Here is a 16,540-nt window from a genome sequence, read left to right as displayed (position 1 = left end):
TAAGATATTATCCCGAGTTATCTCGTGCACCTTGATTCCAGCTCTGGTAGTTGTCCCACTTTGATGCTCTCCTGAACTAATTACCAACTTATGTTTTTTATTAATTAATTTATGAGGTACAATACCAATGCGTGAAATGTTGCTTGTCGTGTGATAGACTCGCAAGCAGGGTATTACGCACAGTGGCACATTGCGTTCCGGATAGTAGTATCTGCTCTTGTGTGGAATTTGATTGTATTTTGAGTCTCTCGCAATACTACACATAAAACACTGCCTGGTTGGTTGTTCTTCTTCAGAGTTCGTGGAATAACTTCTGAAGAATGTCTACCAGTAAGCCGAAGTGACTTGGGCGATTTTCCTGGCCATTCTGCCTTGAGTGATAGGACATTCGGGGTGTATTTTTGGGAAATCTTACGAATTATCACCATTCGACAGTCCAAGGGTGTCTTCCTGCCTTCAGATATCGTATACAAAACGTAGGAATTCCACTGGGCCAACTCGAGAAGACGAAAGAAGATATTTTTATAATATCGCTTTCCACTATTTCGTGGGACAGGATAAGCTGCCAAGTGCTGGTCTACCTTGCCAACTTCTCCCATTGAGTTGTTATAGTCGACCACCATTTTCGGCTTCAAATCATCCTTGATGAAGACCATCTCAGCACTGTGTATTGTGCTAAAAAGCACCACAGCATTTTTATCCTTCAACCTGAGGGTTATGTTCTTGCCCATCTGGAAGGGAAGGCCGCAGTTTCACCCTTCTTCAGCTTTGTTCTCTTCATTCCTGGTGACATCTCTTTTCTACTCATTCTCACAGCCCCGCATGTGTCTGTAGTGTGTGAAATGCATGTTGGATAACTGGGGTGACGTGTAAAATTGTCAGTTGTAAGAGAATAGTCCCGGCTAAGTAAAGACTTTATGAGTGTCATGACTACTTGGCTAGACATTGGAATATCCTTGTAGTTGTTGTCAAGAACGGTTCCTTTTCCATTGTAAATTATACTGGACTAAACGTACCCGCGCTTAGATTCACAGAGCATATATGTCTTTATCCCAAACCTGACTCGTTTTAGTGATATATACTGTGCCCACCCTAGTCGCCCCCTATAAATCAACAGGCTCTCTTCTATGGTGACATCTCTATCGGGAGTATTTGTCTTCATGATTCCGAAAAATAGGCCAGACTTCATTCAATTTCAGATTTGGGTGGATTTCCGGATCGTAGTTCTCATTGTTGGCGACGTGCAGAAATTTTTCAATTCGACAAATCTCCTATATGAGAGCGTTTAGCAGTCATTGAATATTTGTACCAGTACATCTGTTCTTCAGGTTTGTGAATAATGTTCTGCAGTATCACTATGCCCAAAAGTACACGTATTTCAGAGTCTGTAGTAGGCCGCCACGAATTATTTTTAGCATTCTGTGAACACTTATTAGCATGCCGAATCGTCTCCTCGAATATAATGTTGATGAGGCCATTATCAAAGAATAATGAAAAAAAATTGAGAATTATCGTTATCAGAAACAATGTTAAAATTTCAGGAAATGGGGACCTCGGAGGTGCAGAAGAAGTGGTGCCAGATGTCTTCAATTCAAATCACTGTCGAAAAGACGCGACATCAACTGATCTGAATCTGTATGTTGGTCTATAACTTCGTCTTCTGATACCGATGTTTAATTTCCTAATCTTCTACAGGAATATATTCCTGATCAAAAGTTTCGGAATCACTAACTTAATCCATCTTTACACAAAACAGCACAAAAAACAAAAAACACAAACAGAAATCGCCAAAACTATCTAGCATCTACTCACTACTGTGTGAGAATGCTAAATGAGCGTAGAATTCCACTCGCAAGGAAGAAGTACAAAACACACCACCAGATGTAGCAATATTACTAACTTATGTAGCCATCTAGTAAGGAAAAGGTTAATGGAAGGATGGAAACGTATATATTCGGGATAATAGTCCTTAGCAGCGAAAATGGGACTCAAACGAGTTAACTCGGGTTAATAAATTTTGACAGAAGTTAGCAACCCGAGTTAACTCGGGTTAATCAGGGAAGAGGTTAAAAAGGTGAAACTGTTATAAAATTTAGGAATGGGATAGATAGAAATATACGTAAAATATTATATATATTTTTTTTTCTTAAATAATGAGGAATTTACTTTAGATGTACTCGTATATCTGATTTTGAAACAATATATGATGATTTATCTGGTTCGGAAACAACAAATGAGGATTTATCCAGTGTCACAGCAGTATCTCTTAACAATATGTTACGTTCAAAAAACTTAGATAATGAGGATTTATCTAATTTCACATTAACACATATTTCTTAACGATAATTTTTCTTCAAACAACTTAAATAATGAGGATTTAGTCACTTTCACTGTGACAAATATTTCTTATCAGTATTTTTTTCTTCCATCATCTTAGATAATGAGGATTTAGCCATTTTCACAGTAACACGAATATTTCTTAACAGTATTTTATGGTCAAACAACTTAGATAAAGAGGATTTATCCAGTTTCAAAGTAACACAAATCCTTCTTAACAATATTTTTTTTCTTCAAACAACTTAAATGATGAGAATTTATTCAGTTTGACGGTAACACAAATATTTCTTAACAGTATTTCATGGTCAAACAACTTAGCTAAAGAGGATTTATCCAGTTTCAAAGTAACACAAATCCTTCTTAACAATATTTTTTCTTCAAACAACTTAAATAATGAGAATTTATTCAGTTTGACGGTAACACAAATATTTCTTAACAGTATTTTATGGACAAACAACTTAGCTAAAGAGGATTTATCCAGTTTCGCAGTAACACAAATGCTTCTTAATAGTATTTCTTCTTCAAACAACTTAGATAATGAGGATTTAGCCAGTTTCACAGTAACACAAATATTTCTTAACAGTATTTTATGGTCAAACAACTTAGCTAAAGAGGATTTATCCAGTTTCACAGTAACAAAAATGCTTCTTAATAGTATTTCTTCTTCAAACAACTTAGATAATGAGGATTTAGCCAGTTTCACAGTAACACAAATATTTCTTAACAGTATTTTATGGTCAAACAACTTAGCTAAAGAGGATTTATCCAGTTTCACAGTAACACTAATATTTCTTAATAGTGTTTTATGGTCAAACAACTTAGATAAAGAGGATTTGTGTCGGGAATGTTTCCACAGATAATTTTATGTCTGAAATACTTTTCTAGCCTTCGAATTGCCATTTTATATTTCCTAAAAATACACATCCAAGGATTGCACAAATCTTGTCGTTTTTGAAGGGATATTTTGTGTTTTAATTGCCATACTATGTAAAGTATTGTTTAGTTCTTCATCAGTAAATATAGTGTCATCTATCTGACCACTCCAGGAATCCAGGAGTTGTAGTGTGTCTTTCTTAACATCCGGGAGAAATACATGTCTCAACTAATTTCTAGCGTGATTTTTTTCAATTTGCCGGAATTATTTGCATCGACTATGACATTAAATGACTTATCTTTGTCTACACGTTGTTTCACTTTAGGTCCAAATCCCCCTTTCGGTTCTTGAAAGCATGGTATGTAAAGTCGTGTCCCTAGACTTCCACCTGCATACCTATGGATTTGAACGGTGTACGAATGAGTGGCAGATGCCATGGATTACAACTACTACTATATTAATGTGAATTAATAGAAAAAAATGACTAGAGCATTAATAAGAGAACTGTGATATGATATATCATCACGATGTTTCATATTGAATCTAAAAATTTCTGCACATGCTAAGTAGTGCTTAAGAAACCTTCACTTACACTGTTAATGTTATCTGAAAATTTCAATCAGTTCAAAATCTAGTTTTATTTTTATATTTTGTTACACTCGTATAGTTCTTGGATTGCTGTATATATAAGTGAATGTGAAACGCTATTATTTTTAATTTAAATACAATTATTGTACTGGAATTTCTGTTTTGTTTGTTACAGGAACATATTTCATCTTATACGACTTCATGGACTTCTTTGAAAAAGACGGACCAAGTTTTATTCAACGAGAGAAGTATCTGGATATCATCAACCTCATATTTAAAAACATGTCACGTCTGGAGAGAGATGCAATCATTTTCCAGGTCAGTGTGCGCTATCATATGAAAACTACAGGGAAAAAACCTGATAAGTTACGTTTTACTGTTTTTATGGGAGAGCCAGTTAAAAGTTTTAAGGTCCGTTACATTGTATTGTTTTCGGTTATCATTCTTCAAATATCTTTTAAGTAATGAGGTTGTTATTCTGTACAGTTAAACTACACAAATCTACACTACCTGAGCTATTATATGACATCTGAAACAGAAATTCGTTAATTTTGGACTTATCACTTTTTCCCTTGTGCTCTTAAAATTATAATAAATACATCATTCAGTTATGAAATTGTTAACCTTTAATCGATGTGACATATTAATTTTAGAGCTGACAGTAAATTAACAGCTCAATATAGCGTCTCTTAGTCGTCACCTTAGAGTCTGAATAGTTTTTGAAAACATTAAATAAATAATAATTGTTACAGTTTATCACCTTATGGTGTCTGAAATGCCTTTATGGAAAAATAAATTGTTACATTTAATAAAACATTCTAATTACAATTATCACCTTATCGTTTCTGAATATCCGCCGTAATACAAGTGATCATTAAATTATGGATTATTATACATTAAGTGAAACTTGTATAACGATATAAATCTCACTGAAAAGCTAAATTATTGATATGGCATAGAATCTTCTTCTCTTTAAACTTTTTTTTCAACATAATATGTTTTCAAATTTTGCATATTAAACGATTCAAAACAGGTTACTAAACCCAATATCTTGAAAACTTACAACGGCTTAACGAAAAAATATAAAATTCTTCTGTAATTGGGTTTCATATCTAACTTCTTATATTAATTATGCATAACTAAGTAACAATTCGAATCATATTGTGAAACTTTCTTTGCTTCACTACTTTTTACCTGTTGAGAAATTGAAGTAATACGAGAAATTTCATGATTTTACAACGAATAAAATGACACTACATGCCTATCATGCCAGATAATTATATTCAAGTGACAGAATATCTTAAAAATATTACCGACTACAAATAACAGAATTTTAAACGCTTTCATTTGTTTTTATTTAATACAATTGGAATTTAAAAGTGATATTTAGATTTTGCTTCGGTTCACTTATAGGTAACCAATAATTAATGATAGAGCTACAAAAATTAGATGCTCTTCAACAAAAGGTAGTGACCATACCTGGTCAGGTCAGTCTGGTGTTGAAAATTAGAATTTTGACAACAAGAATAAAACTGGAAACAATACTACATAATATAGGCTAACTTTTATTTTCTTGAAACTAAAACGCGCAGTAGAAACATGCTTACTGGGGAGATAATAACGCCCATTTTTTTAATACGTGGGAAACAGCATAAAATTACACGTTTTCGATCTACTGATGTTTTCTGTTTTTGATTTCAAATGAAGGCCTATTGACTTGTATATATGACAGATACTCTTGTGTCAGCGTCCATACCACTTCTCGAAACATTTCTGCAGACCATCTTTGGTCACTTCCCGCAGAGCGCTTGTCGCATGAATTTTCACCTCTTCGGCTGATGCAAACCGCCTTCCCTTAAGTAGGGATTTGACCTTTGGAAATAAGTAGACATCTGATGGAGCAAGATCTGAAGAATGTAGTGGCTGTAGAAGGACATCTATTTTGTGTTGTACTAGGAATTCGCTTACCAAGAGCAACCGATGTGCTAGGGTAATGTCATGATTGTTCTTATCATAAATTTGATCTTTTCGTCGAACTGCAACACGAAGACGTCTAAGAATTGCAACATACTTCTCCTTACTAACAGTTCGACCCTCAGGAATAAATTCTAAATGTACGAAACCATGGATTTCGAAGAACATTTCAAGTATTACTTTCCCCTTTGATAGGTCGGCACACCAAGTCTATACACCTGGAGAGTAGGCCACATACCACACGGTTAAGGCAAAGAAGTTGCCTACAGAGCATGGAGTTACGACCCGAAGTTCGGATACTTTCTGATTCTACTGGTATTTAATCGGTATTAGTCCACAAGATATCGATTATTAGACATTGAAGATGAACAAAATTCGACCATTAGTTTAAAAGAAATCCCTATAGAGTACACAGAAGGATAGCTAATCAGCATTTGCGAAACCACTCTCTCGGTATTGGTGTTGTTTTGAACGTGTTTTATCGTGGAAATCTAAAGAATTCTATTTATTGTAGCTTTACAAAGTTTTCTGTAATGAGGGGAAAATATTGACTTAGAGAAATCAAGTCTTATGAACAGAATTAAAGCTTCATCTTCAGCAGGGGTACATGCAGAAAAGACAGGCTTCCTGAAATCAGTTAAAAAAGATTTATTAGAATTTATTAAGGCATGTTTTTGTAAAATAATTTATGATCATATTCTCTCTATCTAAAATACATTTCATATGTGTTTATTAATATATTTCATAATGGTTTGACACAGTTTTACAAGCATGTCATATCAGAACCACCCACTGTTACAAGTAGAAGTATTCGTACGTTTGGCAATGCTGAGTGGAGACCAATTCGGAGGCGAAATAGAGCACGATGTTTGAAAGCGGTATTGACAATATTACAAAACAGTGCTCTGACTTTGTGGCTACTTCCGTCATTGACTTCTAGCAGAATGTGGTGCCCACAAGTGGCATGGTAACACGCTAAAGTACAGAGTGTCCCACATGCCCGATTGCCCAACAGACCCTAGTTTACCCTATACAAGGATAAATGGATGATGGTAAAAATATAATGAAAACGAAAGAATTGTAATAAAGCATTTAATACTATGTACAGGCTTTGAAGTACACAGCCTGTCTAGGTGTGGTTTTATATTCAAGATAGTTACTTTGAGCTCATTTTCTATTTGAAGCTTGTTTCTATATTTAGATTTTAAAGCAGCTACAGCTGAAAAACGAATTTCGCTAAGGTAAGAAGTAGAAAAGGTAACAGTATCCGACGCGTTTTCGGTTTAACAAGAGAATAATTACAGGACAGTTCACTCCAGAAATTTGGTAAAGTCTTAATAAGAAAATTTTATTTTTCTGAGCTACTAGAAGAAAAATCTATCAGTTGTTCTTGCAGAGATAGGCCGGTAGATGTAGGCCTGCTGTAAAATGGATTTATTACTCAATTCCAGTAATACAAATTTAATGTCTTCTTGTCCGGGAAAAGTATTTGCGAAAATGAGTGCTCAAGTTTTATAAATGAACCTCCACTGTCTTTAGCAACACTTTTTTATCATTATATTCCGAGGGTAATTCTGAATGAATTCACATATCGTGGGAAACATCTCAAAACAGTTTTGTTTTAATTTGTTATTCAATAAGTGTATTTTATTACAAAAAGTGTTGACCCTTTCACTTAAACCAAATATGTTTGTATTCTTTCCCTGAATTTGAAGATTAAAAAAATTAAGTTTTTCGAATATGTATATTAAGTAGTAGAGCTTCATTCACTTATAGAATTCTTCCGCATTTATGACCTCCTCGCCCAAAAATATCGTTATTTCATTTCTCCGTTCGTAGACGCGGTTGAACAACTTACCGCGTGACAACCTCCTGGATGAAGAATAAAACAAGAATGATTTATGTCCAGCTCCAAGATCTTCACAAAGAGCAGCAAAAATTTTTTGTTTCAGAGATCAAGTTTTATACAATAAACTAGGTACATCAATAACTACTGTGAAAACAATGTTTAGCTCAGGACTTGGTGATTTCGATTAATCATGGAATGTGCCCATACTACTCCTGCAGCTTCCTTCTTCACAAGTGCTTGTAAACAGTTATATCTACCAGACATGGCTTGAGCTCCATCGGTGCAGATTCCAACACACTCTTTCCACAGCAAGTTTGCGCTGACAATATCATAATTTGTAATTCTGAGCAATTCGATAGCAGTGGTTCTTCCTCCTATAGGTTTGCAAAGTAGCAACTATTGCAGCACCATGACAGAATCAGCTATAGCAAGTCAAATGGGAATCGTTACTGCCGTCTGTTGCTTCATCAAGCTGTATGGCAAATAATTTTCCAACTAACTCAGATTCAAACTGTTGCTGAATATCTACAGATATATCGTTAATTCGTCGGCAAATTGTATCGTTTGACTGAGGAATATTCTTAAGTTGTTTAGCATAGCTTCCACCATCCATTGTTTCTGCTATGTCTATGGCAGCTGTTAGAATCAGTTGTTCTGCTCATGTGGGTTTTTACATTTGGTTATTTTATAAGCCACTTTGTATGATGTTAATAAAGCTCTCTTACTGTGAGAACTTTGTGGGGATTTGACTTCTGTTTCTCTAAAGATCTGAGTTTCTCTGAAAAAGAATTCACGGGGCTTATCTATATATTCTTTGTGCAGGATTTCTAAATACCTCTTAAAATTATAAGGTTTTATGCTATATGCAGCCAAGATATTGAAGCAAGTAACACATTAAGGTTTATCTTCACCACTTATTATAGTGCTTGTAAAACCGAAGTTTAAATACGCTGCTCACATTTTCGTGTTTTTTTATTTTATAGTAGGATTAGCACTGGCACTGGCGATTTTGACGAAGTAGAAGCTTCTTCGTCCTCACGCTTACGTTTGCCTCCAATTAAAAATCTATCCATATTTACTACGCACGTATATTAGAGTTGGAACTCCAAGTGATAAACTCACAACAGAGTCGCAGTGGGACAACTAACATGTGTCCGCAGACGCGTTGCTTTTATAGTCGCATATTTTCAATACAGAAAGTTGACACATACACAAAAACTCCAAGTGACAACCTCACAACACAACAGCAAGGGAACAACTGACAAGCCACCCATAGGCGCGCTGTTTTTATAGTCACATATTTTTAATCCAGAAAGTTCGAGACTCATCAGTATCTGCCGCGAACATTCTGGTAACAGGAAATTAAAATTACGTCATAATATAGCGTCACTGTACTACATCGGCAGCGACAGCTAGTTTTGGCAATCGAGTTTCAATTCCCACTTATTGCGTTATTATCATCTAACTTTCAATCTTATATTATGAGAGGAGCACAATTATCCAAAGCGAAAAAAGGGGGGGGGTGCGTAATACAAAAGTTCGAGAACCTCTGATCTAGAATATTGCCGCTTTATGGAATTTCACCTGTAATGTGAAAGGTATAGGACATCATCTACATTTTAATAACTTATGCGATTAACCATTTGGGAGACATTGAATTAAAACGCTGTAACATAAGATCTGTTTTATTTATCTCTCAGTAATATGTAAATACTTTATAGCGTGATAGACGTTTTGTCCACTTTATACTTAAACGTGCCACTATTCCCTACATAAAACATTTGACATATTAAGGCTTATTTCTGAGTAGACCAACAAGTTAGTATTAGGAGATTCAATATTCCGAAATTAAAGAACGAGGAAACTAAGCAACATAATCAGGTCGAAATTTCAAATACGTTTGCCGCTTTAGGAATTTCCGACAAAGCTAAGGAAGAATTAGATGTTAACAGCGTGTGGGAAAATATAAGATATAATATAAAAATTGCAGCCGAGCGAAGATAGGTTATTATGAAACTAAGAAAAAGAAACCGTGGTTTGATGAAGATTGCTGCATGGTAGTAAAAAGAAGGAAACAGAAAAAATGAAATTTTTACAAGATCCCGTTGAGGCGAATAAAGATATTTATTTCAATGAAAGATGGAAGAAAATCGCACAATTAGGAATAAAAAGAGAGATGACTTGAAGGAGAAACCCAATAACGTAGAAACAAGGAGTAAGAATAAAAACATTAGAGATTTATATAAGGGCAAAAAGGAATTTAAGAATGGATATCAGGCAAGGGTAAGCGTGGTCTAGGATGAGAATGGTGACTTGCTTGCAGATTCCAATTCAATCCTGAACAGATGGAAAAACTGTTTTGGGCAACTATGTATTAATTGTATATAGGCCAAATAGAAATAATCGGGACGAAATTCAAATACAAACCGCTGAGCCATTTATACTGTAACCCACACTTTCTGAAGTCGAAATTGCAATAAAAAAATCTGTAAAATTACAAGTCTCCAGGTATCGATCAAATTACTGCAGAATTAATACAAGAGGGCATAAGTGCATTATCTAACGAAATTTATAAGCTGGTACTCGAAATCAAAACGGAGAAAGTATAACTGACGACAAAGAAAAGGCCGACTTATTAAATTCCTATTTCATTTCGGTTTTCAATAATAATAATAATAATAATAATAATAATAATAATAATAATAATAATAATAATAATAATAATAATCCCGCTGATAGGAGTGGTTGTGTCACAGACCGTGAATGTGAACCAAATTCGACTTTCAAAATAACTTCCAAAGGGGTTAGAGAGAGAATAACGAAATTAAAAAGTCGGAAGTCTAGAGCACCAGATAGTATTGCTACAGAGATTCTTAAATTAGGTTCCGAAGCCATAATTCCGTACTTAATGCGTATATTTCATGATTCCATTAACAATACAGCTATTCCATGTGACTGGAAATAAGCTATAGTGGTACCCATACGTAAAGGTGGAAATAAATTAGATGTCGGAAACTACAGACCGATTAGCCTTACAACTGTCGTATGTAAAGTCATGGAGCATTTGATATCGGATTATATTCGTCATGTTCTAAATGCGAAAGACTGGTTTTACAACCGCCAGCATGGTTTTAGGGAAGGCTTCTCATGTGATAGACAAATTACGTCGCTGGTTCAGGATCTAGCTGAAGAGGTAGATAGAGGCGGAAGAATCGATGCAGTTGTGATTGATTTTTCGAAAGCATTTGATTTGGAGCCACATGACATATTAATAGATAAGTTAAGTAGGCTAGGAATAGATAAAAGAGTAGTGCTATGGATCCAAGAATTCTTAAAAGGTAGAACCCAGAGAGTTAGAGTAGGTCATGAAATATCGGAAATTGGAAATATAAGTTCAGGAGTACCACAGGGCAGCGTTCTGGGTCCATTACTCTTTATAATATACCTAAATAACCTATGCCAGAATATTACATCAAATGTGAGGCTATTTGCAGATGACTGCATTATCTGTAGAAAGATTAGAAATAATTCAGATGTAGATGCTATTCAAATAGACTTGAATAAAATTTATAACTGAGCGTTAATGCATAGGGTGAAAATAAATGGTTCTAAAAGTAAATCTATAACATTTTGTAAAACCCGAGAGGAAACTAGTCTTAATTACGAATTCAGTGGTGTTGTAATTCCGCAAGTACAATGTTGTAAATACCTAGGAGTGCATTTAAACTCCAAACTTTCTTGGGGAGAGCATGTTGATAATGTTACGGGTAAAGCATGGGCACTTCACTTTATTACGAGAATCTTGAGAAAGGCTAGCCCCAAATCAAGGGAAATAGCATATCTAACGTTAGTGCGACCGTTAATGGAATACGGAACTATATGTAGGGATCCCTATAGAATATATCAGATAAATTTCTTAGAAAGAATCCAGTATAGGGCAGCTAAATTTGTTAAAGGTAAAAGAGAAGATGGAAACGATACGATAAAATAACTTAAATGGGAAACTTTGGAAAACAGATGTAGGAAAACTAGAATAACATCATTGTATAGAGCACATCTAGGTCAGAAAGCATGGGTAGATATAACGGCTCGGTTAGAAAAGCCAACGTACTATGCTAGGAACGATCATGATTTCAAAATCAAATGTAGGAAACGAAAACGGATGTAGGTAAATTCTCATTTTTAAATAGAACTATAAATGATTGGAATGACCTACCTGCAGCGGTCTTTGAGGGCTGTCCTTCCTTAAGGAGATTCAAGAATAATTTAAAAAGTTGTGTATAAAGTGCAAATTAAAATTAAGATGACATTTAACATTTAATTTTTTAAGGTGACATGTATTTATTTAGCCTGACGTGTTACTTCCTTGGTTTGAATTGTAAATTATTTAAAAATGGCGTGTAAGAGGGCCTTAGACTAGAAATGTTTAGTTTAAATGTAGTTCTGTTTATAAGTCTGCATAAGGGTGTAATTATTTGACTTATTTGAACTGTTGTATCAGTGAAGCGAGGTGAGTCAGTGAAGTTATGGTTTTACAGTGCAGTGAATAGTTCCGATCAGTGATAATTTATAGCGTCAATGAAATGTGTTCTATAGTGTCAGTGAAATGTGTGCTAAAGTGTCAGTGAAATGCGTCATAGTGCAACTACAGAGAGTGAGATGAGAGTAAAGAGAAAGACTATTGAAACTTATGTAGGGCCTATACATAATTATGTACGTTGTAATGTAAAATTAGGTATTTTATTTATGTTTTATTATTATTCCGTTAAATTATATTGTGTATTCTTATTGTATTGTGTATTGTAACTTTATCATTTTATTGTGTATTGTTTATATTGTGTATACCACTGCCACCGGATGCTTGCCCACTTGCAGTGTAAATAAATACATACATACATACATACATACATACATACATACATACATACATACATACATACATACATACATACATACATACATATATACTTGCAATTTGGGAAAAGGAAATTGTACCAGAACAATTGAAGGAGTCCTATTTTTAAGAAGAGTAAAGACTACACTATTAACATTCGAGGAATATCACTTTTGTTGACGTCGTATAAAATTTTGTCCAATAGTCTTTGACCATGTATTGTGGGTCCCTATCACCACGGCATGGCGCGTCCTCAGGTTGCTGATAGAGAAGACGGCCTCCAGATATGGAGGGTAGCTGCGAATATATTGAATAAGCAGTCTTGGACAGCCGATAAGGGGTGGTCCTCCAGCTAGGGGGTTTGGCGAAGGGCTAACAACCCATCACCGTAAAAAACAGCTTGTTACGGAACCTAGCGGTAAGCCTCGGAATGGGACTGATTCTCCGGCACGACCACAAGAAAGGAAAAAGGTTATAAGATTTGGTACATGGAGTAGCACGTATGGGCGAATCCAGAAATTCATATAGAGTGTTAGTTGGAAGGCCGGAGGGGAAAAGACCTTTGGGGAGGCCGAGACGTAGATGGGAAGATAATATTAAAATGGATTTGAGGGAAGTAGGATATGATGGTTGAGCCTGGATTAATCTTGCTCAGGATAGGGACCAATGGCGGGCTTATGTGAGGGCGGCAATGAACCTCCGGGTTCCTTAAAAGCCAGTAAGTAGGGGAGAGTCGGGTAGTATCGGACATCGGGTAATATCGGACAGTGAGTTTCTTTCATCTACCACACGATGATAGTACCTGATTGACATGGTTAAGTTTCTGTGATGTCGCATAGAGAAACGTAACCATGTCATTCAGGTACTACCATATGGTGGTAGATGAAAAAAAACGCACTGTCCGATACTACCCGATGTCCGATACTACCCGACTCTCCCCTAAGTAAGTAGTAAGTCTTTTGATAAGTTTAACTCCACATACAGATGAAATTATTGGGGATCATCATGTGGTTTTAGGCTTAATAGATCGACTATTGATCAGATTTTTTGTATTCGACAGATATTGGAGAAATAATTGGGAGTGTAAGGATACAGTACATCAGTTATTCATAGATTTCAAAAACGTATATATTCCGTTAAGAGAGAAATTGGTTTTCCCAAGAAACTAGTTCGATTAATTAAAATGTGTCTCTGTGAAACTTACAACAGAGTCCGTATAGGCCTGTTTGTGTCTAATGCTTTTCCAATTCACTGCGGGCTAAAGCAAGGAGACGCACTATCACCTTTACTTTTTAATTTTGCTTTAGAGAGCGCAATTAGGAAAATCCAGGATAACAGAGAGGGTTTGGAATTGAAAGAGTTACATCATTCCTAGTTTATACGGATGACGTGACAAAGTATTAGGGAAAAAACGGGATTTTTACTTGATGCAAGTAAAGGGATAGATTTCGAAGTAAATTCCGAAAAGACCAAGTATATGATTATGTTTTGTGACCAGAATACTGCACGAAATGGAAATATAAAAATTGGAAATTTATCCTTTGAAGAGGTGGAAAAATTCAAATATCTTGGTGCAACAGTAACAAATATTAATGATACTCGGGAGGAAATCAAACGCAGAATAAATATGGGAAATGCGTGTCATTATTTGTTTCAGGAGCTTTTATCATCCAGTCTGCTGTCAAAAAACTTCAAAGTTAGAACTTATAAAACAATTATATTACCGGTTGTTCTGTATGATTGTGAAACTTGGACTCAGGAACAGAGGTTAAGGGTGTTTGAGAATAAGATGCTTAGGAAAATATTTGGGGCTAAGAAGGATGAAGTTACAGGAGAATGGTTAAAGTTACGTAACGTAGAACTGCTTGCATTGTGTTCCTCACCTGACATAATTAGGAACATTAAATCCAGCCGTTTAAGATGGGCAGGGCAAGTAACATGTATGGGCGAATCCAGAAATGCATATAGGGCGTTGGTTGGGAACCCGGAGGAAATAAGATCTTTAGGGAGGCCGAGACGTAAATGGGAGGAAAATGTTAAAATAGGTTTGAGGGAGGTGGGATATGATGATAGAGACTTGATTAATCTGGCTCAGGATAGGGAGCGATGGCGGGCTTATATGAAGGCGGCAATGAATCTCCGGGTTCCTTAAAACCCGTAAGTATTAAGGCATATTTCTCCCATGTGTGAAGTAACACTTCAGGAATAGTTACTTTCCAAAGTTGAAAAAAATATCGGTTGGAGATCACCAATATCCCGAACAAATAAATTGATTGGCGGCGGGTCTGGAGAATTTGGACGCCATGTAATTGGCCACGATGACCTCACCAGTTGATATCGAATGTTATTCATAAACTTTATGCCTTGTGAAATTTTGCGTCATGTTGCTGCGTCCATGTGGTTTTCCTATCCCAGCTGTGATATAGAGAGGAAATGTGATCCATTTCTGCGGAAAGCGTAATGCTTAAACTCGTTTAATGCGCTACGGATAAATTTTTAGAAAATGGTCACAAGTTATGTATAACATAAACATCTCTGAGGACAGCCGTCTAAGACCTGTACTTTGAAGCTCTCCGAACACCATACTCAAGGCTAAAACGACGTTTAACTGATTTTACACTTTTGAATTCTTTAGAACACAAGACACGTTTTCTTGTTGCCATTGCAGTAAACGGAATTTTTTTTATTCAGTCAAGCTAAGAGATAAGCATGACTGCTTTTGTTCGTAAAGAAATCATAATATGAAGCGTTTGTGTTTTAACATTATATTCAAGGTGAAATAACTTTTGTTTCGCTCCTGATATAATTTAATAATTATGATAATATTTAAAGCGATCTGACTTTTGGAAACAAAGTCCTTTCCAGTTAATCAGATGTTATCTTCAAGACTCATTTCCTGAACAGTGGATATTTATGGAAGATGTGTCGCATTTTCCTCTAGTTGTACTTCAATCCAGTCAATGCTGTCTTGGTTCCATTAAACTTGAAAAATAATCTTACAGTTGACAATTTTGCATTATTGTATTTCTGACACCATCTGAATGAAGCGCAAAACCAGAAAATCATATTTTATTTTCCATAAATGAAAATATAAAAATATGGGATTGCAGGCGGGTAATGGCAGGAAAGTTTCCATGGGAGTAAATAATGTACTAGGAATTACATTGTGAAAATAATAAATTCTAATATGTCTATACATTTTATTAAAATACCCGTATGCGTAAATAGAAACAGGATTAGAATCGTTTACATATGAATAACTGAATAAATATATCTAGTGAATTTGGCAATATTAACAACGTGCAGACACTTTAATCCAGTAATTTTTAAATGAATGCAAGTATCTTACTTTTAATAGAATAAAAAACATTCTGAACAATATGAAAACAAAAATTTGTTTTCTAGACAGCTATTCCAAAATTGGATCTTAATGCTAGGAAGCGTGTTAGAACTGACTACTATGCGGTAGGTGAGAAAAGTATTTTAAGACCAATTTTCAACTGTTTGCATTGATTGTCAATTGTTACGAACCACAAGTCTCGTGAGATCTTCCTCTAAAAAGGACTGTTTTTTATTTCATTTATAGTTGCTTTAACTACAGTGGTCACATCTCGACTTTACTATAGATCTGTTATCATTTTGTCTGAAGTTCCACTTTCTCTCGCTCCGACCTTGGGTGCTCTCTCACCATCACGACATCTTAAACTCCGACCGGATCGCCGAGATGCTCTCTCACTAACACGACATCTGCATGGTTAGCTGAACACTTAAACCCCGAACGGACCACCGAGGTTCTCTCCCATCAATACGACATTCTGTCGAGACACTGGACACTTAAACACTCCACAGAAGCACTATCTATCTCCGGGCATGACATTTAAACTCTCGCTTGACAGAGGCTACCTCGTGTACAATGTTGCAACTATTACGATGGCTGGATTATTGAATTACTACACTACTATTGTTCTTTTTTACTAATAATAGGTACAAGGTGGTTATAATTAAACTGACGGTGTTCAGCGTG

General features: G+C 35.5%; 1 protein-coding gene across 1 annotated transcript in view; it reads left to right on the top strand.

The window, feature by feature from the left end:
* The window catches only part of LOC138705028 (acetylcholinesterase-like), a 510,423-nt gene that overhangs the window by 271,786 nt on the left and 222,097 nt on the right, over positions 1-16,540 (top strand). Inside the window, exon 2 of the mRNA XM_069833576.1 lies at positions 3,975-4,117. Within this exon, the coding sequence (XP_069689677.1) occupies positions 3,975-4,117 (143 nt within the window). The remainder of the gene's footprint in view (positions 1-3,974; positions 4,118-16,540) is intronic.

The sequence above is a fragment of the Periplaneta americana genome, chromosome 8 (genome assembly GCF_040183065.1).
Source record: "Periplaneta americana isolate PAMFEO1 chromosome 8, P.americana_PAMFEO1_priV1, whole genome shotgun sequence".
Taxonomy (NCBI): Eukaryota; Metazoa; Arthropoda; class Insecta; order Blattodea; family Blattidae; genus Periplaneta; species Periplaneta americana.
Note: the sequence above shows the minus strand (reverse complement) of the source record. Positions and strands in the feature narration are given on the sequence as shown.